The 26,935-nt window shown below is 45.0% G+C and overlaps 2 protein-coding genes across 6 annotated transcripts in view; both read right to left on the bottom strand.

Moving 5' to 3' along the window:
* The window catches only part of OLAH (oleoyl-ACP hydrolase), a 59,184-nt gene extending 37,354 nt beyond the window's left edge, over positions 1 to 21,830 (bottom strand). Inside the window, exon 1 of the mRNA XM_033209567.1 lies at positions 21,720 to 21,830. The gene's annotated coding sequence lies outside the window, so the exon portion shown is untranslated. The remainder of the gene's footprint in view (positions 1 to 21,719) is intronic.
* MEIG1 (meiosis/spermiogenesis associated 1) lies at positions 8,217 to 21,895 on the bottom strand. 5 transcript variants are annotated; one of them, XM_033209569.1, is made up of 4 exons: positions 21,720 to 21,857; positions 16,818 to 16,963; positions 14,760 to 14,926; positions 8,217 to 8,560 (listed from the first exon to the last, which is right to left on the bottom strand). In XM_033209569.1, exons 2-4 carry the CDS (start codon positions 16,885 to 16,887, stop codon positions 8,432 to 8,434), a joined length of 366 nt encoding a protein of 121 aa, XP_033065460.1. In that variant the 5' UTR covers positions 16,888 to 16,963; positions 21,720 to 21,857; the 3' UTR covers positions 8,217 to 8,431. The 5 variants fall into 5 exon arrangements, with proteins under 5 accessions (XP_033065460.1, XP_033065459.1, XP_033065461.1 ...); XM_033209568.1 differs by having other exon boundaries at positions 21,593 to 21,735; XM_033209570.1 differs by lacking the exon at positions 21,720 to 21,857 and adding an exon at positions 21,233 to 21,561.
* Between the last annotated feature and the right edge of the window lie 5,040 nt (positions 21,896 to 26,935).

Genomic DNA, 26,935 nt, shown 5'->3' on the forward strand with positions numbered 1-26,935 from the left:
CAAAGGATGGGAGGGTGACTTGAGCCCAGGAGGCTGCATTGAGCTGTGGCTGTGGCACTGCACTCCAGCATGGGCAAGAGTGAGATCCCATCTCTCTTTTTTGGGGGGATGGAGTCTTGCTCTTGTTGCCCAGGCTGGAGTGCAGTGGCACAATCTCAGCTCACTGCAATCTCCATCTCTCAGGTTCAGCAAATCTCCTGCCTCAGCCTCCCAAATTGCTGGGATTACAGGCACCCACCACCAGGCCCAGCTAATTTTTGTATTTTTAGTAGAGATGGGGTTTCGCCATTTTGCCCAGGCCGGTCTCAAACTCCTGACCTCAAGCGATCCACCCACCTTGGCCTCCCAAAGTGCTAGGATTACACGCATGAGTCACCACGCCTGGCCCCATCTTTAAAAAAAATAAATAAAAATTCTTAGAGAATTTGACATCCAGGAAATAGCTGTAACCACAATTCAATGTAAAGGCAATAATGTAACTTAAATGTACAGTTTATCAGAGTCTGGCCCGGGACCTTCTTAGTAGGGCGTGTGCAGTTTCCTTTGCTGGTTTCTCATTGCAGGCATATACAGCTGTGGGGTGCTGGGCTAACATCTAGAATCACTCAGCTCCTGGGAGGCCATGGGTAAACCACACACCTCTGGGCCTGGGTTTTTTCAGCTGCCTCGCGAGATTGGTGTGAGATTCAGTAAGAACATGAGCAATGAAAGGAGAGTCGAGAATGTCAGGCTACAAAACTTCAGGCTCTTTTTGTTTGACGCTCCGTGATTTGGTCATTTTCTAAGGTGGAAATGGCGCACCATTTGCCCATGCTCCCATTTCTCCCCAAAAGCCAGGTCTATCTCTATGCTTCCTCAAGGCGTCCCAATGCAGAGCCCCAGAAGAAAGCATAAAATGCTTTTGACTGGGAAGAAAACCTGGAGCACAGGAGGTGGTGCTTGATATAGTTTGGGTATTTGTGCCCACCCAAATCTCCTGTTGAAATGTCATCCCCACTGCTGGAGGTGGGGCGTGGTGGGAGGCGTTTGGGTCAAGGGGGCGGATCCCATATGGCTTGGTGCTGTCTTAGAGATGGTGAGTTCTCGTGAGATCTGGTTGTTTGAAAGCTATGGCACCTCCCTATCCAGCTTTTTCTCTTGCTCCTGCTTTTGCCATTGTGACACGCACCTGTTCCTACTTCACCTTCCCCCACGAGTCGAGGCTTCCGGAGGCCTCCGTAGAAGCAGATGCCAGAGCTATCCTTCCTGTATAGCCTGCAGAACCAGGAACCAATGAGCCTCTTTTGTGATAAATTACCCGATCAGAGGTATTTCTTTACAGCAAAGCAAGAACAGCCAAATACAGTACTGTTTGGCACCAGCCTCGGGATTTAGAAGTCACACTCTGAATAAGCCAGGCTTTCTCTGGTCTGTGGCTTCCTTTTCTCTAACTTTGCTTCTCTATGCTCCCAGAATGCCTCTCCCTGCTCACCACTGCCTTCTCTGCTAACAAACTCCTACTTCTGGGAGTTCAGTGAACAACCCAGGCTTTTAACTCTCAGTGCCTGTAGTCCCAGCACTTTGGGAGGCCGAGATGGATGGACCACAAGGTCATGAGTTTGTGACCAACCTGGCCAACATGGCGAAACCCTGCCTCTACTAAAAATACAAAAATTAGCAGGGTCTGGTGGCACGCATCTGTAATCCCAGCTACTCGGGAAGCTGAGGCAGGAGAATCGCTTGAACCTGGGAGGTGGAGGTTGCAGTGAGCCGAGATCGTGCCACTGCATGCCAGCCTGGGCAACAAGAGCAAGACCCCGTCTCAAAAAAAAAAAAAAAAAAAAGAAAAGAAAAAGGGAAATCTGTCTACCCTACAGTCTTATGCTTCTTTATGGGCTGTTCAAGATACTCTCTGGTTTTGGTATAGGCCACAGTGGAACCCACCGTGAGCTCCCAAGACCATAACGGATTAGTCCATCACACAGCACACCTGCAAGAACAAAGTGGCCAGGCCATAGACCACTTCCAGCCCCAGCGCACCCTGCAAAGGGACAATGTTCTCTCGTCATCATCTGGGTCCTGCTGTGAAGGCCTCAGATCCCAGCAGGGCCTTGTCCTTCCTTCTTCATTGTATTTCCTTTTGGAATTCCTTGATATCCTTTCTGGCCCATCAAAGAAGTTCTAATAATGTTCAAAAAGGGTGGAGTCGGCTGGGTGCAGTGGCTCACTCCTGTAATCCCAGTACTTTGGGAGGCTGAGGTGGGCAGATCACCTGAGGTCAGGAGTTCAAGGTCAGCCTGGGCAACATGGCCCCATCTCTACTAAAAATACAAAAATTAACCTGGCATGGTGGTGGGTGCCTGTAATCCCAGCTACTCGGAAGGCTGAGGTAGGAGAATTGCTTGAACCCAGAAGAATCGCTTGAACCTGGGAGGTGGAGGTTGCGGTGAGCCAAGATCATGCCACTGCACTCCAGCCTGGGTGACAGAGCGAGACTCCGTCTTAAAAAAAAAAAAAAAAAAAGGCGGGGGTGGAGTCTGCCCTTTCCTCTAGGGGGTTCCTTCCCCCACCTCTTTCTCTCCTGGCAGTTTCCATCTCCACCTGGCAGAGCTGATTCTTTTGCTAAAGTTCCTCTTAACCCATCTGTCTCTTTTCCCTCCTTCTCCTCCTTCCTACTTTTCTCCCTACCTGCTATGGTTTGAACATTTGTCTCCTTCAAAACTCATGTTGAAAGTTAATTGCTTTTGTACTATTAAGAGATAGGACGCTTGGAAAAACGATTAGACGGTGAGGGCTCTGCCTTCATGGGTGGGATTAATGCCATTATAAAAGGATCAGTTCAGCCCCTCCCTGCCCTCTCTCTTTTTGCCCTTTCATCTTCCACCCCATAAAGACAAAGATAAAGCCTTCTTCCCATCTGGAGGACGCACGTTCAATGTGCCATCTTGCAATGAGAATGCCCAGACTGCTGGTACCTTCATACTGGACTTCCCAGCCTTCAAAACTGTGAGCCAATCGATTTCTGTTCATTATAAATTACCCAGTCTTGGGTAACCTGCTATAGCAGCACAGACTAAGACATCACCTCTTCTCTCTGCCTTCTCTTCCTCTTCTTTTTTCTTCTCCTCCCCCTCTTCTTCTTCTTCTTCTTTTTTTTTTTTTTGAGACGGAGTCTCACTCTGTCTCCAGGGCTGGAGTGCAGTGGCCGGATCTCAGCTCACTGCAAGCTCCGCCTCCCGGGTTCACGCCATTCTCCTCCCTCAGCCTCCCGAGTAGCTGGGACTACAGGCACCCACCACCTCGCCCGGCTAGTTTTTTGTATTTTTAGTAGAGACGGGGTTTCACCGTGTTCGCCAGGGTGGTCTCGGTCTCCTGACCTCGTGATCCGCCCATCTCGGCCTCCCAAAGTGCTGGGATTACGGGCTTGAGCCACCATGCCCGGCCCAGTTACCTCTTTTAATGTCCTTCTTTATGTTTGTGTTTATCTGTTTTACAGTACTTATCTGAGTAAAGATGTTTCTTCTGGTCCTTTTTCTTTTTTCATTATAGAACCGGTAACTTAAATCTCCCTCTTGTTTCAGTGGGAGCAAGAAGAAAGACCGTCTTACTGTTCCTAACACACAGGCTCCGGTCCACCTCTTGGGCAATAGTTGATAGGCTTTTGTCCTACAGATTCAGTATAACCTTGCTGGTGCTCTCCAAACATTTGGAGTGTCTAGTTGATACCACCCTTGATGTAGCGCTGGAAACTGGGAGAGGGTTAAAATCTGGTACAGAGGAATTGTCTATGAAGCTTCTCACTGTGTCTTGTTCTTAGACTCTTGAAAATATTGTTGACCTAGATAGGCTGTATCTCTTCCTGGAGTCTGCAAGTCTTTTCCCCATCATGCTTTGCAGTATCTTCCAATGATAAGGCTTTTTAATAGCCAGACACGAGGGTTTGCATTGAACTTTGTAACAAATTCTGGTATGATAAAATTATCTTGTGGTATTAGTTTTCTAGCCTCCCAGGGCTATTGGTCACCTATACGGCTACCTCCACATACATAAAATGAAGTGACTCCAAAATTAGTAGCAATACTTTTAGCTAGCTGAGCAAATAGGGTCTCAGTGACATTGGTGGAATTTGAACTTTTGGCTCCTTGGGGTTAAAATGTTTATTGAGAGACTTGAAAAATCTGAACTCTGACATTGGACTGACTTGAATTTTAGCTTGTTAAGTCTTTTTAATAATGATCAATGAACACCTAGGTCTGCTCTTCCTCGGTTAAAACTTAGCTTTCCTTGATGTCCTTTAGTCCAAAAAGGCACGTTTAGCTTTAATATGGTCAGATTAAGGGGGGTTGCATGTTTTAGTCGTACAACCAAGTTTTGCTTCTTGACTGGCAAGCAGAGCCACTTTCCTTCTATATAGGTGTTGGTTGAACTCATGTATGGTCTATGGAATGTTACAATCAGGACATTCTCTTTCTGGTTCCCCTATCATGATCTTAGCAGCCTTACTGCTGACTCTTTTGTGTCTTAAGTTCTTGCAGACTTCTAGATTGTTTAGGTTGCCGAGGTGTGCAGCCTGACAGGCATCAAAATATATAGAAACAGATCCTTTATGTGAATAAGGGAATACCTGTGTTTTGCTTGTGAGTTTCCTAGTTCTAATGTCTTTAGGATTGGCATATGAGGGTTACGAAGGTTTCCTTATTTGAATTTCAAACCAGAAGTTATAGGGTAGGAGGCCTGGATCATAACAGGCTTGAGGTTGCCTGTTTCCTGGGTCACAGACAGAGAAAGCTGGTTTGATTATAAACACATGTCCTCAGGGGAGCTTCTCTACACTCATAATAAGTTTGATATAACAGAGACTTAGTTATATTTTCCCTAGACTAAGCTTCCGTCATGCAGTGATGGCAACTATCTTGGTTTCCTTGGATAGGTGTTAGCATTTTTACTACTAGTACAATCAGGTTTAGACTATGCACAGGTATCCTCCTGGGTAGCAGGTTTGACAGCAATTGCAAAGGTAACATGACAGTAAGACAATTATTACAAGCAAAAGAATAACTACACTGGCAAATTCTATCCACACGTACTTATCTGGCACCAGCTTCCCCAGGCTTCGGCCGTGCGTAGACTAGTCAGCTTCTGGTTGTGTGACTAGGGCACGGCTTGGTGTTTCCTCAAACTTCAGCCATGTGTGGACAGACCAGGTATGGTCGGAGCAGGGCAGTCATCCTCTTCTGACGCACCTTGGTCTTTCTGCAAGATCAGTCAAGTTGGATTTTCTGGATCTTGCTGACTTGTCCACCTGTTTTGGACTGAGGCTGCAGGTTTCAGGCAGCAGTGACGGATCCAAGGTGTAATAATACCTACAACTTTAACAGCTGTAGGAGTAGAAATGATCGCAATATGGGCGCCATTTCATAAGGGCCCGAGGGCGGTAGGATTCCAGCGTTTAACTTATACGGAGTCCCTAGGTTGAAAGGGATGTATTGCATCTGTAAGGCTAACAGGTATTTTTTATTTTACCCACCTTTGTACTTCTTGCATTACCTCACCTAATGCTTGCATTGTGTTTAGGATCAGTTCTCCAATGTCCTTTAAATTTCCCTTTACCTAAGATAAAAGTGGGGGTGGTTGGCCACATACTCTTTCATAGCGTGAATACCTGGTTAATTTAGTAGGGGTACACCTGACTCGGAGAAGGACCATGGGCAATACCTGATCCTACCATAAATGAGTCTCTTAGCAAAACTTCTTCAACAGTTGTTTTGGTGTCCGATACGTTTTTTCAACTTTTCCAGAACTTTGTGGGTGATAGGCTGTATGCAGTTTCTATTTAATCTTTAACATATGTGTTAGTTGCTGTATTACTTCTGCCACAAAAGCTGGTTCGTTGTCCGAGTCTAAAGTTAGAGGCAGTCCAAATCTAAGAATCATGTTTTTTAATAATATCCTGGTTACTTCTCGTGCCTTTTCTGTCCTGGTCGGGAATGCCTCCACCTACCCTGAAAAGGTGCAGACAAACACTAACATGTACCCATAGCCTCCAGCCCCAGGCAATTCGGTCAAGTCTACAAATAGGTTTTCACGTGGCACTGCTCCTGTTTCCTGAATTCCTGGGGGCCGAGTGGGCCCTTGCCTTAGGTTATTCTGGGTGCAAGTAACACACTGCTCGCAGCCGGCTTGAGGCAATTAGGCGTGGCCGACAGAAATACCACCCTACGAGAATTTCTAAAGCTGTCTTCCCCATGTGTGTTCCTTGGTGAAACTGCTTTATAAATCGGAGGCAATGGCTTCTGGAATGGCAAGCCTCCTATCTGGAAACTTCCACCAGCCTCCTTTTTGATAACTCCCGTTTTCCTGCGTGAACCATGCTTTCTCATTGGATGAGTAGTTAGGAGTCTCTGCAAGGGGAGGCTCTAATAAGGGAATAGCATAAATCTCTTCTTTCTTTGTTATTTGTGCCCTTGCTGCCCTTTTTGCTTCCCTGTCTACTTTTCTGTTTCCTGTAGCCTCATCACTTTCTCCTGTTTGATGCCCTTTACAGTGGATGATTGCTACTTCCTTTGGAGCCTATACAGCCTCTAGGAGCTGCTCTATTTCCTTTTTGTTCTTTATTTCTTTTTATTCAGTAGTTAACAGTCCTCTTTCTTTGCAAATGGCTTCATGAGCATGCAAGGTGGCAAAAGCATATCCTGAGTCAGTATAGATATTCACTGACTTTCCCTTTGCTAGAAGCAGCACTGTTGAGAGTTGTTAGTTCTGCCTTCTCCGCTGAGGTTCCTACCGGTAGGGGCGGGCCTTGGCCACTGAGCTTAATGTGACTGCGGCATATCCGGCCTTTCTGATACCTTCGGATACGAAACTTCTTCCATCAGTGAAGTACTTTATGTCCGGCTCCTTTAGGGGCTGGTCTTTTTGGTCTTGCCGGCTTGAAAGTACTTCATCTACTGTTTCTACACGGCAATGATACCGTGGGGCACTCAACGGGGGCTTCCCGCGCTCTGCATATTCTATGGGCAGCAGTGTGGCTGGATTTAGGGTGTTCGCAGTCTCTAAGGTGATGTGTGGATTTTCACATAGGAGCCCTTGGTATCTCAGCATTCTAGGGTTAGAGAGCCAACGGTGTTCTCTGTGTTCCATCAAGGTGACAACTGTATGGGGCACCCGAATTATTAACTTCTGTCCAGAAGTGAGCTTGTTAGCCTCCTCAGCTAACAGAGCAGTGGCAGCCAACGCCTTGAAACAGGGTAGCCATCCTGCGGCCACCGAGTCCAGTTATTGGGACAGATATGTTACAGGTCGCTACCATGACACTAACGTTTGCACAAAGACTCCTGTGGCCATCCTCTTTCTTTCATGAACGTACAGGTCAAAGGACTTGGTCATGTCTGGCAGCCCTAGTGCTGGCACCTAGGTTAAGGCCTTCTTGATTTCTTTGAAAGCCATATCCTGTTCCTTTTCCCAGAGGAGGAGCTCCTTTTCCCCTGCTTTCGTCGCCGCATATAAAGGTTTTGCTAGGAGCCAGTACTTGGGGATCCACATGCGGCAGAAACCAGCAGACCACAGGAATTCCTGGACTTGCCGCCCTGTGTCTGGCAGAGGAATGCTACAGACAGTCTCTTTTCGCTCCTGCCTAAGCTCACGCGCCCTTGGGAGATGTAAAAGCCAAGATACCAGACTCCTTGGCTACAGATCTGTGCCTTTCCTTAGATACTTTACAGCCAGCTTTCCACAGCCCTCAAAGGAGGCTCTTCATTCCCTGGATACATTCTTTTCTGATGGGTGTGGCTAGCAATGAATTATCTATGAATTGCATTAAGACACATCTGTCACTAGGTGGCGTGAAAGCCTTTAAGTCTGAGGCTAGTGCTTCTTCAAAGATACTTGGGGAGTTTTTAAATCCTTAGGGAAGTCGTAGTCCAGATATAGTGAGATGGGCCTCACTCAAAGGCAAAAATATCTCGGCTTACAGGGGCTAATCTGCTGCAGAAAAATGTGTCTTTAATGTCCAAGCGTGTGAACCAAGCAGCACTAGCAGGTATTTGTCCAACCAGGAGCACTAGCAGGAATTTGTTTTATTGTTTTTTTTTTTTCCTCATGCCTCATCCTGAGGCATGAGAATCGCTTGCACCTGGGAGGCAAAGGTTGCAGTTAACCGAGATTGCACCCCTGCACTCCAGCCTGGGCAACAGAGCGAGACTCTGTCTCAAAACAACAAAATGGACAAAAAGAGCGGGACCAAGAAAGTACAACTTTAATGCATTTGCAGCCAGTTCTTAGAACAGGACAAGGTGATTAACAGATACTAATTCTCATGGCTTTTGTGTTTCACAAAATAATAAACTGAAGATTGCATTTTGAATTATTTCGTAAAATGACAAACATTTACATGATGTAGAAGGAAATGATGAATTCTTGAAGTATAATTGACAAGTAATACAAAGAAGACAGGCTAGTAAGCATAAATTTTCACTTTGTGGACTTCCTTGTCATCACATTCCCTCTGTTTGTTGTAGTAATAGAACGTATTGTCCCTTCTCTGAAGTTTCTTCACATATCCTGTCTCTGGCCAACGATCTACCTGCACACCAAGAACCAGAGTACAAATGTTAACAGTGCAGGGCTGATTTTTATCTCATATTTTACTGTCAAATAGTTAAAAAGTATGACTTACACCAACAAAGTGTAAGATTAGATTTTAAAATGCTTCAGCTTTTAAAGTATTATACCCACAAGACACATCTTACATTGCAGCCTTATGCTGTAAGATAACTAATTCAGGCCCAGTGCAGTAGCTCATGCCTGTAATCCCAGCGCTTTGGGAGGCTGAGGCAGGCGGATCAATTGAGGTCAGGAGTTCAAGACCAATCTGGCCAACATGGTGAAACCCTGTCTCTACTAAAAATACAAAAATTAGCCGGGTGTGGTGGTAGGTGCCTACAATCCCAGCTACTCAGGGGGCTGAGGCAGGAGAATCATTTGGACTCTGGAGGCAGAGGTTGCAGTGACCCTAGATGGTGCCACTGCACTCCAGCCTGGGCGACAGAGCAAGACCCTGTCTCAAAAAACAACAACAAAAAAAGATGACTAATCCAGTGCTTTTCTCTAGAGCCCAATTTCTAGGTTTATTTCATTTTACTTTATTTTGGAGACAGAGTCTTGCTACATTGCCCAGGCTGGCCTCGAACTGCTGGAGTCAAGTGATCCTCCAAGCTCGGCCTCCCAAGTGCTGGAATTACAGGCCTGAGCCACTGCACCCAGCTTCAATTTATAGATTTAAATTTCAATACTGTGGCCAAGATAAGAGAAAACATTCAAAGTAATCTAAAGTTCATTTCTCTTATGTTTACAAAAGATTTCAAACATTCTAACTTCTAAAATTAATACCACAGGAAGAAATTAAGGGTAAGCCCAGGCTCCATTTTGAAAGCGCTGCCTGCTGATTGTTGATGACTTCACAGTGAATAAAGCAAGCAAGTCAAGAACTATCCAAAGGTGTATATGCATTTCCTTCTGCCCCAATTTCAAGTTCACCTTGAAATCCATTTTTTTTTTTTTTCTTTTTTGGAAACAGGGTCTCACTCTTGTCTCCCAGGCTGGAGTGCAGTGGTGCAATCATAGCTAACTACAGCCTCACCCTCCTGGGCTCAGGGGATCCTCCAGCCTCTGCCTCCTGAGTAGTTAGAACTACAGCTTTGCACTATTATGCCCAGATAAGTTTTCTATTTTTTTTTGTAGAGACAGGGTGTCACTGTGTTGCTCAGGCTGGTCTCAAACTCCTAGCCTCAAGCAATCCTTCCACCTTGGCCTCCCAAAATGTCAAAAATCTTTTTTTATTTCTCCTACCATTCTTTATTATTATTATTATTATATGTTGTCCAGGTTGGTCTCAAACTCCTGGGCTCAAGTGATCCTCCTGTCTCAGCTTTCCAAAGTGTTGGGATTACAGGCGTGAACCACTGTCCCCAGCCATCTCCTACCATTCCTTCTTGTATACCACATTAGTTTGCTTACTCTATCATTTGGCTTGATCTAATTTGGAGATCTGTCTCCCCACTTCCTCTTCAATGTCATCCTTTCCTGGGCAGGTTAATGTATTTTGCTACTGTCAAATATGTTCCTTTCAGATTTCGTGAGATGCACTTGATCATGACCAAAACCTCATTATCTGGGTTGTAGAAAACCAAATCCCGCTCTTCTACACCATCTATACAGGCAGCCCTGCACCTTAACTCCAAATCCCGCTCTTCAACACCATCTACGCAGGCAGCCCTGCACCTTAACTCCAAATCCCGCTCTTCGACACCGTCTACACAGGCAGCCCTGCACCTTAACTCCAAATCCCGCTCTTCGACACCGTCTACGCAGGCAGCCCTGCACCTTAACTCCAAATCCCGCTCTTCGACACCGTCTACGCAGGCAGCCCTGCACCTTAACTCCAAATCCCGCTCTTCGACACCGTCTACGCAGGCAGCCCTGCACCTTAACTCCAAATCCCGCTCTTCGACACCGTCTACGCAGGCAGCCCTGCACCTTAACTCCAAATCCCGCTCTTCGACACCGTCTATACAGGCAGCCCTGCACCTTTTCTGTTCCCCATGAATAAATCTCAGGTTTCAGTAGGAAGAGGAGATGAATATACCATCTGTGTCCACAAGTCTTTTATTTTCTAATAACACATCTTCATTTTTTGTGTCGTCTCATTTACTTATGAATTAGCGAGAATAGGTAACAGCATATCTGAGAAGCCTTGGCAGGCCCTCTGACATACATTACAGAAAACCAGCAGTCCTTTTCACCACTGAGGCCAGGCCTGCCTGTGCGGCTTCCAATACCTTTGGCAGGGAAAGGAGGTGTTCTCAAGACTCCATTACAGCCCTCTTCCCCCTGGTGTCAGGAGCAGATTCTCTGAAAACCGTCTGATCCAGTGAGAAAACAGTACAACCACTGCCTCTTCTGAACATCTGGAGCTAAGCTACTTTATATGGGATAATCCTTAGGACAGTTAGGTGGGTCCGATGCTTGTTGACTTCTAGACATTTTTCCTTTTGATGCCCCTTGGCATCTCTGAACTCTTTTTTCTTCTTGACTTTCAACTTGATCATTTTCATTTGATCTGGGAAACCTTCTCGCCTGTGGTGAAATGGAATGAGATCCTCAAGTTCAAGGACTTTCTCCTCAGGAGGGAAGGTCAGCAAGCACTTTACCACCAGGTAACAAAAAACAACTTCTCTCAAACCCTCAAACCACTGCACACTGGGAGAAACATCCCACCCAAAGCAAGCCTTCAGCCACCATCCTATGGATCCCTGAAGGCCCACTGCAAATGCCTCTGGGGACATGAAGCCCTCTCTGGGGATTGTCCCTGGACGGAAGTGATTTTGTTTTCCTCTAAATCCCTGTGCTGCTTTTGGTTAAGGCACATATACTTTGATTTGTGTAAGGTTTTATTGTTCTTGTTACTTATTTTAGACTCTAAGATGATGAGATTAATAAAAGTTATAATTTACTAACACTTGTTCCTTCAGTCAACAATTTTTTTGTGGGGGAATCTCGCTCTGTCGCCCAGGCTGGAGTGCAGTGGCATGATCTCAGCTTACTGCAACCTCTGCCTCCCAGGTTCAAGTGATTCTCCTGCCTCAGCCTCCCTAGTAGCTGGGATTACAGGTGTGCACCACCATGCCCGGCTAATTTTTTTGTATTTTTTAGCAGAGACAGGGTTTCACCATGTTGGCCAGGCTGGTCTCTAACTCCTGACTGCAGGTGATCTGCCTGCCTCCGCCTCCCAAGGTGCTGGGATTACAGGCGTGAGCCACTGTGCCCGGCCCAACAAATTATGAGCACTATAATGTCAGGCACTTCAAACATGTGATTACATTTAATTCTTGTGACAATTTTCTTTTCTTTCTTTTTTTTTTTTTTTTTTTGAGACAGTGTCCTGCTCTCTCACCCAGGCTGGTGTGCAGTGATGTGATCACAGCTCACTGCAGCCTCCATCTCCTGCACTCAAGCAGTCCTCCTGCCTGAGCCTCCCAGTAGCTGAGACTACAGAGACACTCCACAATGCCTGGCTAATTAAAAAAATTTTTTGTAGAGATGGTGTCTGTGTTGCTCAGGTTGGTCTCGAAATCCTGGCCTCAAGCAGTCCTTCAGCCTCAGCCTCCCAAAGCACCGGGCTTAGAGGCGTAAGCCACCAAACCTGGCCACCTATGAGTCTGAGGCCTGTATATCTTTAGGGGCATCCCAATCTTAAGGCAGGGTATGAAGCTTATTTATTTATTTATTTATTTATTTATTTATTTATTTAGATGGAGTTTCATTCTTGTTGCCCAGGCTGGAGTGCAATGGTGTGATCTCAGCTCACTACAACCTCCACCTCCTGGTTTCAAGCAATTCTCCTGCCTCAGCCTCCCGAGTAGCTAGGATTACAGGCATGCACCACCATGCCTGGCTAATGTTGTATTTTTAGTAGAGATGAGGTTTCTCCACGTTGGTCAGGTTGGTCTAAAACTCCCAACCCCAGATGATCCACCTGCCTCGGCCTCCCAAAGTGCTGGGATTACAGGTGTGAGCCACCATGCCCGGCCCAAAAGTTTATTTTAAACAGCATAACAATGATAATGCTTCTGTTTTATCTATTTAAAGGCCTTAGATGATACAGTAATGAAAATTATCGTTGGCAATGGGGATAGAGGATAATGGTTGAGAAGACAGATATATGGAAGGCACAGTAATCTATCTTCACTTGATCAGTATTTTGAATTTTATTGTTAACCCCAATAATGTCTGCTATTTTAACGTCTATTAAAGAGGCAATAACATTTTAGTTCTGTATTGCCTCCATTATTTTTCCTATGTACTTTTTAAATTTTAATTTAATTAATTAATTAATTAATTTGAGAGGGAATCTCACTTTGTTGCCCAGGCTGGAGTGCAATGGTGTGATCTTGGCTCACTGCAACCTCCACCTCTCAGGCTGAAGTGATTCTCCTGCCTCAGCCTCCTGAGTAGCTGGGACTACAGGTGCCTGCCACCATGCCCAGCTAATTTTTGCATTTTTAGTAGAGATGGGGTTTTACCATGTTGGCCAGGTTGGCCAGGCTGGTCTCGAACTCCTGACCTCAAGTGATCTGCCTACCTCAGCCTCCCAAAGTGCTGGGATTTCAGGTGTGAGCCACCGCTCCCAGCTTCCGATGTACTTTTAAAGGAATTTTTAAGTACAGGTCAAAGAATAGAATAAAAGAAAAAGAAACAAGAGCTTATAGTGATTTGCAAAACCTACGCATTAGTCTCTGAAAAATGATGAGTTAGTAAAAAATAATGAAAAATAAACTAAGTTAATAAACACTGTTATAATCCCAAATCTAAAAATTAAAATATATTTATGAATACGATGCATATTTTACAATTCAGTTGACCCTTGACCAACGCAAGTTTGAACTTGGGGAGTCCATTTATACATGGATTTTTTCAAAAAATATGTTGAAATTTTTTTTGAGATTTGCAATGATTAGAAAAATTTTGCAAACCACACAGACTAGAAATATAAAACAAAAATTAAGAAAAAGGTTTGTCATTAATGCATAAAATATATTAAAATATTAGCGTATTTCTGCGTTGATCAATTGTTTACCACATGGGCAAGTCCTTCTGTTAACACTAGGTTACTAGTAGTTGTTTTGGGGAGTCAAAAGTTATACACACATTTTTGACAGCATGAAGCACTGAACCCCCTAGTCCCTGTGTTGCTCAGGGGTGAACTGAATTTGTAAACAACATGTCTCTTAAGAATCACTTGAACCTGGGAGGCAGAGGTGGCAGTGAGCCCAGATTGTGCCAGTGCACTCCAGCCTGGGAGAAAAAATAAAAAAATGTCTTAGTAGTCAACAGAATAAATAAGTTAAGAAGAACCACACAGTATAAACGGGAGCCAAATCTAGACTTTGGTCTAGCCTTCGTAAAGGAAAGCTAGATCTCTACTCTCTCAGAAAAGTCTGGAATATACTACCAAAGTCACCAGTTATTTCAACACTTTTGTTTATAAGGTATAATCGCTACAAACAAACAAACGAAAAAACAACTTTAATCTCTTTCTAATTCATGCTTAAAATAAAAAGTAAAAGGAGGGAAATAATAGTTATCCCACAAACTGATTATGTGATAATAAAATCACCTGAGTGAGGAAAAAAGATTCTTTTTTTGTGGTCTACCATAAAAGATTCATTTAGCAGAGCACAGCTGCTCAATAAAACATAGAAAATTCTGAATGTGCCCAGCTGAATGACCACCTCTTCCCTCACTCTGCCTGCAAATCATTCTTCTGGGCCTCTCCCCCTTAATAAGATGAGAGAGTCTGGCTGGGTGTCATGGCTATTGCCTGTAATCCCAGCACTCTGGGAGGCTGAGGTGCGTGGATCACTTGAAGTCAGGAGTTCAAGACTAGCCTGGCCAACATGGCAAAATCCCGTCTCTACAAAAATACAAAAATTAGCCAGGCGTGGTGGCGCACACCTGTGATCCCAGCTACTTGGGAGGCTGAGGCAGGAGAATCCCTTGAACCTGAGAGTGGAGTAAGCCAAGATTGCGTCACTGCCCTCCAGCCTGGGTGACAGAATGAGACTCTGTCTCAAAAAATAGAATAAAATAAAATAAAATACAAATAAATAAACTGAGAGAGTTGGAGTAGAATTCCCTTCAGTTATTCTCTGGTTGCTCATAAAATACTTTTCAGCATCTGAGAACGCACTTCTAGCGGAGGTTTGCAGAGGCATGAATCTTACCACAGAGGCTTCTTTCGCTTGTTTATATTCGCTTTCATCCCGATATCCCGCTTGTTGAAATCTGTACAGATTTTCTATCTCTTCTGACCATTTTTTGGCACGACTTATTGATTTTGGTTTTACGTCAGAACTAGCCATGGTTACAGAGGCCTTATTACCAAGAATGTCTGAAAGATGTTAAAACAACATTAATAGATAATGTAATAATGACAATTTTGAAATTCCGTTTAAAAATAAATAAAACTAACACTTAAAAATACTTAGAGTTGAGAATCCCATTAAATATATTAGTCTTTAAACACACAGTTCCAAGATTAAGAAGGATTCATGTTCTATTTTGTGGGGATAAAACTGTAACAAACAAACAAAAAACCCCAAGTACCTGAAAGATACATAAAAGTCTATTTATTTCTTTATCAATAAATTTACAGTCAGAGTTGGAGTTACGGAGTGATGTTTTAAAAGCTGTATACAAATACTGGAGTTCCAGGTAATAGTTTGCACATTTCTGAAAACATGCTCAATAGATTGTCAAAATATCCACCACCATTCCATTTACGTATGTTCAAAACTGCATCTCTCTCTCTCTCTCTCTCTCTCTCTCTCTCTCTCTCTTAATAAGGGAATGTAAGATCCATCTTCTCACTCTCTTCCCTTTCTTGTTTTGGGGAGGGAATGGTTTATTCTTTTTTTTTTTTTTTTTTGAGATGTTATCTCGCTCTGTCGCCCAGGCTAGAGTGCAGTGGTGTGATCTCGGCTCACTGCAAGTTCCGCCTCCCGGGTTCACGCCATTCTCCTGCCTCAGCCTCCCAAGTAGCTAGGACTACAGGCATCCACCTTGCCCGGCTAATTTTTTGTATTTTTAGTAAAGACGGGGTTTCACTGTGTTAGCCAGGATGGTCTCGATCTTCTGACCTTGTGACCTGCTCCACCTTGGCCTCCCAAAGTGCTCGGATTACAGGCGTGAGCCACCGAGCCCTGCCATACCTGATTTTTTGATGAACCAATGTGAGAAGATGGACTAACAGACTCCATGCACACTGTGTGGATGTCATGGTACTGAGATCATGGATTTAAAAACAGTGTAGGAGGTCACTAATAGTCTTGGAAAGTCAGATATATGATTTTAGTTCATGTAATCGTCTATTCACCAAATTTCCATAGCAAGTTTTTCAAAGGCATAATCTTGTACTTGTTTTCTCAGCTACTTATTTTATTAACAAAATATATCAGTCATTTAACTGAAATAAAGTGTCCAGAATTTTCACTATGATTCCTTGAATTCATTCTTCTATTAAAATATATTTCTATTGGCTGAAACACATACAGTTTTTGTATTTTTGTATTTTGTATTTTGTATTTTTGTATTTTATATATACATATATATAAAGGAAAAGTCAAAATAAGCATCACACCAGTTAGAAATATCCATCCTTCATACTAGGTAAAAATCATGCTAAATATATGATGAATTAACATAGACTTAAAGTTTTATTTAAGAAGATCTTATAATAAATGCTTTTACAAGACATAAATTGAGCTTTACTTGGATTTAATAGGTGAAAAACAGGAAATGGAAATAAAATGGACAGACTTGCTGAATTTCAGACAAATATTTCTTCAATATGAAAGATGTAGCCTAAATGTTCCCTTAGTGGTTAGTAAAAAAAGATAATGAAGACTGTCAGGAGGCTAAGTCACAAGCACCAATGGACTCTTTTATATGAAAACCAAGAAAGTTGGTCTAATGCTCTTCCTATTTAGATTTGTGTTGAATTACTTAACATTCTAAAGATTATAGTGTTTATGTTGTTGTTTTTTTTTTTTTTTTTGAGACATAGTCTCGCTCTGTCACCAGGCTGTAGTGCAGTGGCATGAACTCTGCTCACTGCAGCCTTTGCCTCCCAGGTTCAAGTGATTCTCCTGCCTTAGCCTCCTGAGTAGCTGGGACTACAGGCAAGCGCCACCATGCCCAGCTGATTTTTGTATTTTTAGTAGGTGAGGTTTCACCCTTTTGGCCAGGATGGTCTCGATCTCTTGATCTCGTGATCCACCTACCTTGGCCTCCAAAAATGCTGGGATTACAGGCATGAGCCACCGCGCCGGGCCCACTGCATTCTGAAATCATAATTCCCAGAGTTGTTTGAACTTAGCTCCAGATTTACATGAATCTAAATGAAGGCATGAGTCACACAGTTCTTACCCTGATAAAAGAAATTATTTCAGTAGCATTAGTATTGTTGTTTGCATTTTTTCCAATGTGCATACCAACATGTACATTGATCAGATCAAAGAAAATCAGAGTTTTGTCAGTATGTTGACTTCTTAAAAACTTTTGATCTTTAGTTATTGACTTAGGCTCAGACCTATGTTGCATTTTAAGGCAATTCTATTTTTTTTTTTTTGAGATGGAGTCTCACTGCATTGCCCAGGCTGGAGTGCAGTGGTGTCATCTTGGCTCACTGTGGCCTCCTGGGTTCAAGCGATTCTCCTGCCTCAGCCTCCTGAACAGCTGGGACTACAGTTGCGTACCACTCCACCCAGCTAATTTATATATATTTTTTCTTTTTTCTTTTTCTTTTCTTTTCTTTTTTCTTTTGAGACGTTATCTCGCTCTGTTGCCCAGGCTGGAGTGTAGTGGTGTGATTTCGGCTCACTGCAAGCTCCGCCTCCCAGATTCACACCATTCTCCTGCCTCAGTCTCCCAAGTAGCTGGGACTACAGGCGCCCGCTACCATGCCTGGCTAATTTTTTGTATTTTTAGTAGAGATGGGGTTTCACCGTGTTAGCCAGGAAGGTCTCAATCTCCTGACCTCGTGATCCGCCCACCTTGGCCTCCCAAAGTGCTGGGATTACAGGCATGAGCCATCACGCCCGGCCACATTTTCATATTTTTAGTAGAGATGCGTTTCACCATGTTTTGCAGGCTGGTCTCAAACTCCTGGCTTCAAGTGCTTCATGTACCTCGGCCTCCCACAGTGCTGCGATTACAGGCGTAAGCCACCGCACGCGGTCCAGTTTTAGAGTATTATACGAATTTATGTAAAATTTGGAACACTTGGCCAAACAATAAATAAGCCATGCTTCAGAGAAACCTTTGCCCTTTAATGCCATTCATTCTAGTGGGAAGTTCGCTACTCCACTGCTGCACAATATACTAGCAAGATACCAGCTATGACAAAGAGGTGAGCTGGACATGTGATACAGCCCAAGAATCCATTCATATATATAATATGATATATTACACAGCAATATAGATATGTTACACAGGAAAAAGTTCTAAGAAATATTAAAGAAAAAAGTTAGGCCAGGCGTGGTGGCTCACACCTGTAATCCTAGCGCTTTGGGAGGCTGAGGCGGGTGCATCACCTGAGGTTGGAAGTTCAAGACCACCCCAACCAACATGGAGAAACCCCATCTCTACGAAAAATACAAAATTAGCTGGGTGTGGTGGCGCATGCCTGTAATCCCAGCTAATCAGGAGGCTGAGGTAGGAGAATTGCTTGAACCTGGGAGGCAGAGGTTGCAGAGAGCCCAGATCGTGCCATTGCACTCCAGCCTGGGCAACAAAAGTGAAACTCTGTCTAAAAAAAAAAAAAAGTTAGTGAACTCACTGTATTAAAATACTTTCAGGACAGGAACGGACTGGCTCACGCCTGTAATCCCGGCACTCTGGGAGGCCGAGGTGGGTGGATCACAAGGTCAGGAGTTCAAGACCAGCCTGGCCAATATGGTGAAACCCCATGTCTACTAAAAATAATTAGCCGGGCATGGTAGGTAGCGGGCATCTGTAGTACCAGCTACTGGGGAGGCTGAGGCAGAAAACTGCTTGAACCCAGGAGGTGGAGGTTGCAGTGAGCCGAGATGGTGCCACTGCACTCCAGCCTGGGTGACAGAGCAAGACTCTGTCTGAAAAGTAAATAAATAAATAAAAACAAAAATCCTTTCAAAATTAGTCATATTTTTATATGAATTTAGTGACTGTATTACTTACAAGACTTTTACAGATGAAGCACATGCAGTGATACAATCTGAATCTTTGTCTTATCCAAGCCCTCTTTGCTTTAGGCTTGACTTTTTGCTCATATTCATTCAAAACCTATTTTCTTGAATGCCATCTATGTAACCTTTTGTTACTTTCAGCTCAGAAAATGACAGCAACTATACATAAAAATGCTACATTTAATAGATGAGCAGGAAATATGCTGTATTCAATTGGACTTGGGGGAAAATCACCACTTTTCTCAGTAGAAGTAGACATCTTCCGGTTATTATTAAGCATTTCAAAATTTTATTTTCCCAAAATACTTAAAGAGAATATGAATGTAAATTTCACCATAATAGGAACTCGAGTGACTACCATAACTATGCTATATAAGTGGTGGTGGTGGAAATTCTTTTTTTTTTTTTTTTGGCCTTTCATTAAAAACACAAAATGAAACTAAAATTAGGAAAGATCAACTTATAATTCCTTGACAGATTTTTCAATAATTCTAGGAAATTCAGTGGCGGTACTAATTCTGCTGGCACTCAGCACCTGCAGACTGAGTGGATTCTGTACTGGCAGTTGTGCCAAAAAAGAATTGATAAAAATTACATTCAATGGCTGGATGCAGTGGCTCACACCTGTAACCCCATCTCTTTCTGAGACCGAGGAGGGAGGATCATTTGAGTCCAAGAGTTCAAGACCAGCCTGGGCAACACAGTGAGACCCTGTCTCTACAAAAAATAAAATTAGCTGGGTGTGGTGTCCCATGCCTGTAGTCTCAGCTATTGAGGATGCTAAGGTGGGAGGATTGTTTGAGCCCCCAAGGTTGAGGCCAGTCAGCTGTGATGGAGTCACTGCACTCCAGCCTGGGAGACGAGTGAGACCCTGCCTCAAGAAAAAAATAATTTAAAATTAAATAAAAATAAACATTTGGGCCAGGCGCGGTGGCTCACGCCTGTAATCCCAGCATTTTGGGAAGCCGAGGCAGCTGGATCACCTGAGGTCAGGAGTTCGAGACCAGCCTGGCCAACATGGTGAAACCCCCGTCTCGGGGCTGGACACGGTGGCTCACACCTGTAATCCCAACACTTTGGGAGGCCGAGGCGGGCAGATCATGAGGTCAGGAGATCGAGACCATCCTGGCTAACACGGTGAAACCCCATCTCTACTAAAAAAAAAAAAAAAAAAAAAAAAATTAGTGGGGTGTGGTGGCGGTCCCCTGTAGTCCCAGCTACTCTGGAGGCTGAGGCAGGAGAATGATGTGAACCCGGGAAATGGAGCTTGCAGTGAACCAAGATCATGCCACTGCACTCCAGCCTTGGCAACAGAGCAAGGCTCCATCTCAAATAAATAAATAAATAAAATACAAATACATTTGATGTCTAAAATACCAAGTTGTATCTCCACAAAAAGGAAACAGCAATGCCTGAGTTTCTGGTTTGTAAAACTGAATTACATGAGACAGAGTTTATATGCATATTGGATGGTCCCACAGAAAGGTTCAATTCGCATCTCCACTTTACCATGGTGCACAAGCAATACGCATTCAGTAGAAAGTGTAATTCGAGTACCCATACAACCATTCTGTTTTCCACTTAGAATGCAGTATTCAGTACGTTACATGACATAGTAAACACTTTATTATAAAATAGCCTTTGTGTTAGATGATGCTGCCCAACTGCAGGCCAGGTAAGTGTTCTGAGGATGTTTAAGTTTGGCTAGGTGCATTAAATGCATTTTCGACCTACCATGGGTTTATTGGGACATAACCCCATGGTTAAATAGAGGAGCATGTTATTTTATTTATTATTTTTTTGAGACAGAGTTTTGCTCTTGTTGCCCAGGCTGGAGTGCAATGGAGTGATCTTGGCTCAACGCAACCTCCGCCTCCCGAGTTAAAGCGATTCTCCTGCCTCAGCCGCCCTCGTAGCTGGTATTTCAGGTATGTGCCACCACGCCCGTCTAATTTTTTTGTATTTTTAGTAGAGACGAGGTTTTCCATGTTGGTCAGGCTAGTCTCGAACTCCTGACCTTAGGTGACCCGCCTGTGTTAGCCTCCCAGAGTGCTGGGATTACAGGCGTGAGCCACCACGCCCGGCCTCGAGCATGTTATTTTAAAAACCCACCATCTGAAATCCCTGACAATCTAAAGTTATAACACACGTTTCTGATGTAGCCAGCCACCCAAATTCCTTTTTCACTTCCCTTTCACTCTGAAAAGTGCGTTTACTTTTAGTAGTATTAAAACTTCAAGAGCATCAGCCTCCCTTATAGTCCATTTTTTTTTCTCCTGTTAGGTTTCTGTTCGTAAGAGGCAGCAGGAGTAGCCCTGTAATCAGCACGTAACCTTAGGCAAGGCCATGAACACGCCTGGGCCTGTTTCCTGAACTGAAAGAGAAGCATTAGACGGTCTCTAAGGTCCCGGAACTCCCATCCGCTGTCGCTGGGCGTTCATTTGAAAGACAAAAGCGGTTCCCAAACACACCTGACGGTCCCTGCTCCGGGGGTGCAACCTGCATATGTGCAGCACAAAGCCGCTCCCTTCCGGCCCCCACAGCTAACCTGCAGTCCCCACCCCTCCAACTTCCTTTCTGCCATAAATCACTCAATGTGTGGTAGGTGAAACCTGCCTGAAGAAGGCTAGGATGGACAAAGCACAGTATTCCAAAATTTAGGGTCCAAATCAGAACTCTCGGAGTCGCGGCTCCTAAAGCCAATGGGGTCCGGGGCAGCCCGGAAACTTCCGGGAGAACCGGACTCTGAGATTCTGGAAGGGCCAAATAGTGACCCTCCTCCCTGAAAAACACCGAAGAGACATGAAAACCACGGGATCACCCGCGCAAACCTCAACAGACACTAGAGAACTGCTGGGCGGAGAAGGCGAAGCAAAGACTTCCGGGGTGGGGCTACGGCCGCCCGGGGCGCTGGGGTTGGCGGGCAGGGACCCCGCCTCCAGCGACGCATCCACCTACCCCTGGGTTCGGCCCTCCGGTTATCCTCGCTCCGCTGAGCTGGAGAGGCCAGGGGCGCCCGGGAGCTCACAGGCGAGCGTGGCGGTGCTCGCGTTCTTTATTCGGGATCCTAGGGCAGGGCTAGCGAGAGGCCAAGTGTTGTGGCCTCTGTGATCCTCGCGTCTCTTAGTAACGCGGTTGAGCTGCAGGAGTTCCCGGCTCCTTCAGGCCCCGCCCAGCTCGCTCAGGCCCCGCCCCCGTGAATGGGCTTTCATGCGCATGCGCGAGGGCTGGAGCGGGTGCTGGCCCAGCTTACTGTGCCAATGTAGGTCTCAGGTAGGAGCGGTGCCAGGGGTTACCCCTGAGAAGATACGGAGGGCGAAATGGGTTACTTTCGGCTCCTTGAATCCCAGATACAATACCCTGTGAAAGCTAATCACAGCATGGAGACTACTGCCGTTTGTAGTTCCTGATAGTAGGTATCTCCTATCCATTTGCAGGGAATGAACGAATCCAGAGAGTCGCCATAGTGCCTGACAATCAGTAAACCTACAATAAATGGTATCTATAGCTTTAATTATTTTTTCTAGCATTACCTATTACTATATTACAGTACTATTTTAGCGAAAAGTAATCAGATTCAAGATACATGTTTTTGTTTTTGTTTTGAGACGGAGTCTCGCTCTGTCTGTAGCCCAGGCTGGAGTGCAGTGGCGCGATCTCGGCTCATTGCAAGCTCCACCTCCCGGGTTCACGCCATTCTCCTGCCTCAGCCTCCCGAGTAGCTGGGACTACAGGCGCCCACCACCACGCCCGGCTAATTTTTTGTATTTTTAGTAGAGACGGGGTTTCACCGTGTTAGCCAGGATGGTCTCGATCTCCTGACCTCGTGATCCGCCCGCCTCGGCCTCCCAAAGTGCTGGGATTACAGGCCTGAGCCACCGCGCCAGGCCAAGATACATGTTTTGAACGTAGAGCCATCAGGACTTGAAAAATTGCTGAATGAAAGAAAGGAGCAGCTGTGTGCTGGAGCCAGCTCTTTAGAGCTCTGGAGACTCAGTAAGTAAATTTTTAGGAATTTTATTTTATTTTTATTTTTTTTATTTTTATTTTTTATTTTTTTTTTTATTTTTTGAGACGGAGTCTCGCTCTGTCGCCCGGGCTGGAGTACAGTGGCGGGATCTCAACTCACTGCAAGCTCCGCCTCCTGGGTTTACGCCATTCTCCTGCCTCAGCCTCCCAAGTAGCTGGGACTACAGGCGCCCACCACTTCGCCCGGCTAGTTCTTTGTATTTTTTAGTAGAGACGGGGTTTCACCGTGTTAGCCAGGATGGTCTCGATCTCCTGACCTCGTGATCCGCCCGTCTCGGCCTCCCAAAGTGCTGGGATTACAGGCGTGAGCCACCGCGCCCGGCCATTTTTAGGAATTTTTTTGAGCCAGTTGTTAAATACAAGCCATGAGCTGGAATCAGTGAAGATGACAAGGGCCTTGGGCACCTGCGCGAAACAAAAAAAAACAAAAACACAAGCCATATTACAAATTAAATTATGTAAACTTCTAAATAAATGAGTCATACTAAGACAAAGGCAATACTTAGTAAAACTAAAAACAAAAAGCTACTTACTTACAACTCCCAAATTTATCTCTTCAGCCCGGTCTTTCTCTGAACTTTTAGATCTGCGTATCAATGTATATTCAACATCCGCTTGGTTGTCCAAAACAACCTCCCCAAACACCTCCCTGTCAAAACAAAAACAAAAGCCCTGCTCCTTCTTCATGTCTTTTAGTAGATGAGGCCTAGAGCCCTCTCTTTCCATATCCATCAGTGCAACCTGCTGGCTTTATAGCTTCTACTCAAGACATCATCATTTTTCTCTTTTCTGGTAATTACAACCATTCCCAACAGCTCTGTGCCACCTCTATAGTCTGTTGTCAACACAACAGTCAATGCAATTCATTTAAAACCTAAGTCAAGGTCGGGCGCGGTGGCTCACGCCTGTAATCCCAGCACTTTGGAAGGCTGAGGTGGGTGGATCACGAGGTCAGGAGTTCGAGACCGGCCTGGCCAATATGGTGCAACCCCGCCTCCACTAAAAATACAAAAGAACTAGCTGGGAGTGGTGTCGTGTGCCTGTAGTCCCAGCGACTCGGGAGGCCGAGGCAGGAGAATCACTTGAACCCAGGAGGTGGAGGTGGCAGTGAGCAGAGACTGCATCACTGCACTCCAGGCTGGGCATAGAGGGAGACTCCATCTCAAACAAAACAAAACAGAAAAACCTAAGTCAAATTATGTCAGTCCTCTGCTCCCAACCTTGCAATGGCTTCCCGTCTTATGGAGAGTGAAAACCAGAGGCTATACAGGGTGAGCAAAGTCCTGCAAGATTTGCTCACAACAACCTCCCTCCTTCCTCTGTAGCCCTGGATCATTCTGCTGCAGCCACACTGGCCTAACAGTGCCTAGCACACAGTAGGTGCTAAAGGGATATATTTTGAAGGAGTATATTTCATCACTGCCCCTCCGATGGTGTGGAGGCAGCATGGCATGGCGGCTAGCAGTGTGTTGTCAGAGAGCACAGTGTCTAAAAGTGTGGTGGCCTTCTTGGATTTAAATCTGAGCTCTACTTACTAGCAACATGACCCTGGACAAGCTACTTAACCTCCGTTTCCTCAACTGGCAAATAAGGACAGAAAGTGTACCTGCCTGATAGACAGGTAGGATATGAGGATGAAATAATAAGTATAAAACACTGAAAACATCTGGAGCTACACAAATGGTAGACAGTAAATACTTCCATTAGAATGTGTACTCCCACGTCCACAGGGATTTTTGTCTGCTTTTTAATTAATTTATTTATTTTGAGACAGGGTCTCTTTTGTCATCCAGGCTGGAGTGCAGTGGCGCCATCTTGATTCACTGCAACCTCTGCCTCCAGGTTCAAGTGATTTTTGTGCCTCAGCTCCCAAGTAGCTGTTATTGTAGGCGCACCACCACACCCGGCTACATTTTTTTGCATCTTTAGTAGAGATGGGGTTTTGTCATGTTGGTCTTGAATTCCTGGCCTCAAGTGATCTGCCTGCTTTGGTCTCCCAAAGTGCTGAAATTACAGGCAGGAGCCACCAGGATGGGCCACATTTTTTTGTCTACTTTGCTCACTACTGTATCTTTAGTGTCTAGAACAGTGTCTGATACACAGTATATGGTCAGTGAATGATTTGCTGAATGAATTAAGCTTCACCATCACATTTCCTGCAGTATTACAGCAGATTCCTACCTGAATTCCTGCCCCAGACTTCCTGAGTGTTGTGGTTTTTCAAATTTATTTTTTTATTTTTATATTTTAATTTTAATTTTTTTTTAGATGGAGTTTCGCTCTTGTTGTCCAGGCTGGAGTGCAATGGTGCAATCTTGGCTCACTGCAACCTCCGCCTCCTGGGTGCAAGCAATTCTGCTGCCTCAGCCTCCCGAGTAGCTGGAATTACAGGTCCCCGCCACCTATAATTAGTCCGGCTAATTTTTTTATTTTTATTAGAGACGGGGTTTTCCCATGTTGGTCAGGCTGGTCTCGAACTCCTGACCTCGGGTGATCTGCTTGCACTGGTCTCCCAAAGTGTTGGGATTGCAGGCATGAGCCACCATGCCTGCCCTGATTTTTTTTTTTTTAGAATTGAATCCAGTGGTTCTCAAACTTCAGGATCCACCAGAATCACCTAGAGGATGTGTTAAGCTGTAAATTGCCAGGCTTCACTCTCCAAGTTTCTGATTCACTAGGTGTGGTTTGGGCTATGCTTATCTATCTTGCTTATTGTCTATCCTGTCTTTCCCTTTGTCGTGACTCTGTTTCCCTTTGTTTGTACTGTATCCATTGTGGAAAGAGGAGGAGATAAATAAGTGAGCAAATAAGTAAGATCACGAGCATTATCTTAACTTGCCTTTCCTGGAGCTCCACCACGAGATTCTTCAGACACTAGACTCACAGCAGAATTTGTTGTTAGGTCTCCATAACCCTGCCAGGGCAGTTGTTCCCATGTGTTCTAAGACAAACCATCAAAGTTGTTGCCAGTAGTATACTAGCAGGATATTTTACCTAAATTAGTGATTATGTTTCCACGTCACCCCTCCTCCCCCTCCTCAAGATTTCATGGGAATCCGTTTTTGAATAGAACTCTGAGTATCATGACTACAGGAACAAGCTGACATTCACTAGGGATGTCATTCTGTTTTTTTTTTTTTTTTTTTTTTTGAGGCGGAGTCTCGCTCTGTCGCCCGGACTGGAGTGCAGTGGCCAGATCTCAGCTCACTGCAAGCTCCGCCTCCCGGGTTTCCGCCATTCTCCTGCCTCAGCCTCCCGAGTAGCTGGGACTACAGGCGCCCGCCACCTCGCCCGGCTAGTTTTTGTATTTTTAGTAGAGACGGGGTTTCACCGTATTAGCCAGGATGGTCTCGATCTCCTGACCTCGTGATCCGCCCGTCTCGGCCTCCCAAAGTGCTGGGATTACAGGCTTGAGCCACCGCGCCCGGCCTTTGTTTTGTTTTTTGAGACAGAGTCTTTCTCTGTTGCCCAGGCTGGAGTGCACTGCCGTGATCTAGCCTTACTGCAAACTCCGCCTCCCAGGTTCAAGTGATTATCCTGCCTTGGCCTCCCGAGTGGCTGGAATTACAGACATGTGCCACCATGCCTGGCCGATTTTTTTTCTTTTTAGTAGAGATGTGGTTTCACCATGTTGTCCAGGCTGGTCTTGAACTACTGATTTTGCTGATCTGCCCACCTCAGCTTTCCAAAGTGCTGGGATTACAGGCATGAGCCACGCGCTGGGCTGGAATGGCATTCTGATTCCTGACTTCCCTGATCAGAAATCTTTGTTCCTGGATTTATTCTCATGTTACTTTGCATCTCTGTGGAAGCATTTATTTGCCGTATTCTGCAAACATGTTGTCCCCAGATAGAGTCAATGCTACCCGAAGGTTTGTCACCATGCTGTGCACAAAGCGGGACTTCAAGTGTTATGGAGGCCCGGAAGGCCGGGTACAGTGGCTCACACCTGTAACCCAGCACTTTGGGAGGCCGAGGTGAGCGGATCGCATGAGGCCAGGAGCTCGAGACCGGCCTGGTCAACGTGGTGAAACCCCGTCTCTGCTAAAAAATACAAAAATGAGCCAGGTGTGGTGGCGCATGCCTGTAGTCCCAGCTACTCTGGAGGCTGAGGCAGGAGAATCGCCTGAACCCAGGAGGCAGAG

Source organism: Trachypithecus francoisi, unplaced genomic scaffold, assembly GCF_009764315.1.
Source record: "Trachypithecus francoisi isolate TF-2019V2 unplaced genomic scaffold, Tfra_2.0 Lachesis_group9, whole genome shotgun sequence".
Lineage (NCBI taxonomy): Eukaryota > Metazoa > Chordata > Mammalia > Primates > Cercopithecidae > Trachypithecus > Trachypithecus francoisi.

What these genes read in the sequence shown, in the direction of transcription:
- MEIG1 (XM_033209569.1), bottom strand. Translation starts at nt 16,887, where the DNA reads ATGATTTCAGAATGCAGTGGGCCCGGCGCGGTGGCTCATGCCTGTAAT. An exon ending in CAGCATTTTTGGAGGCCAAG is followed by an intron (nt 14,927 to 16,817) that starts GTAGGTGGATCA and finishes AACATCTTTCAG; the next exon opens with ACATTCTTGGTAATAAGGCC. An exon ending in AAGCGAAAGAAGCCTCTGTG is followed by an intron (nt 8,561 to 14,759) that starts GTAAGATTCATG and finishes CTTGGTGTGCAG; the next exon opens with GTAGATCGTTGGCCAGAGAC.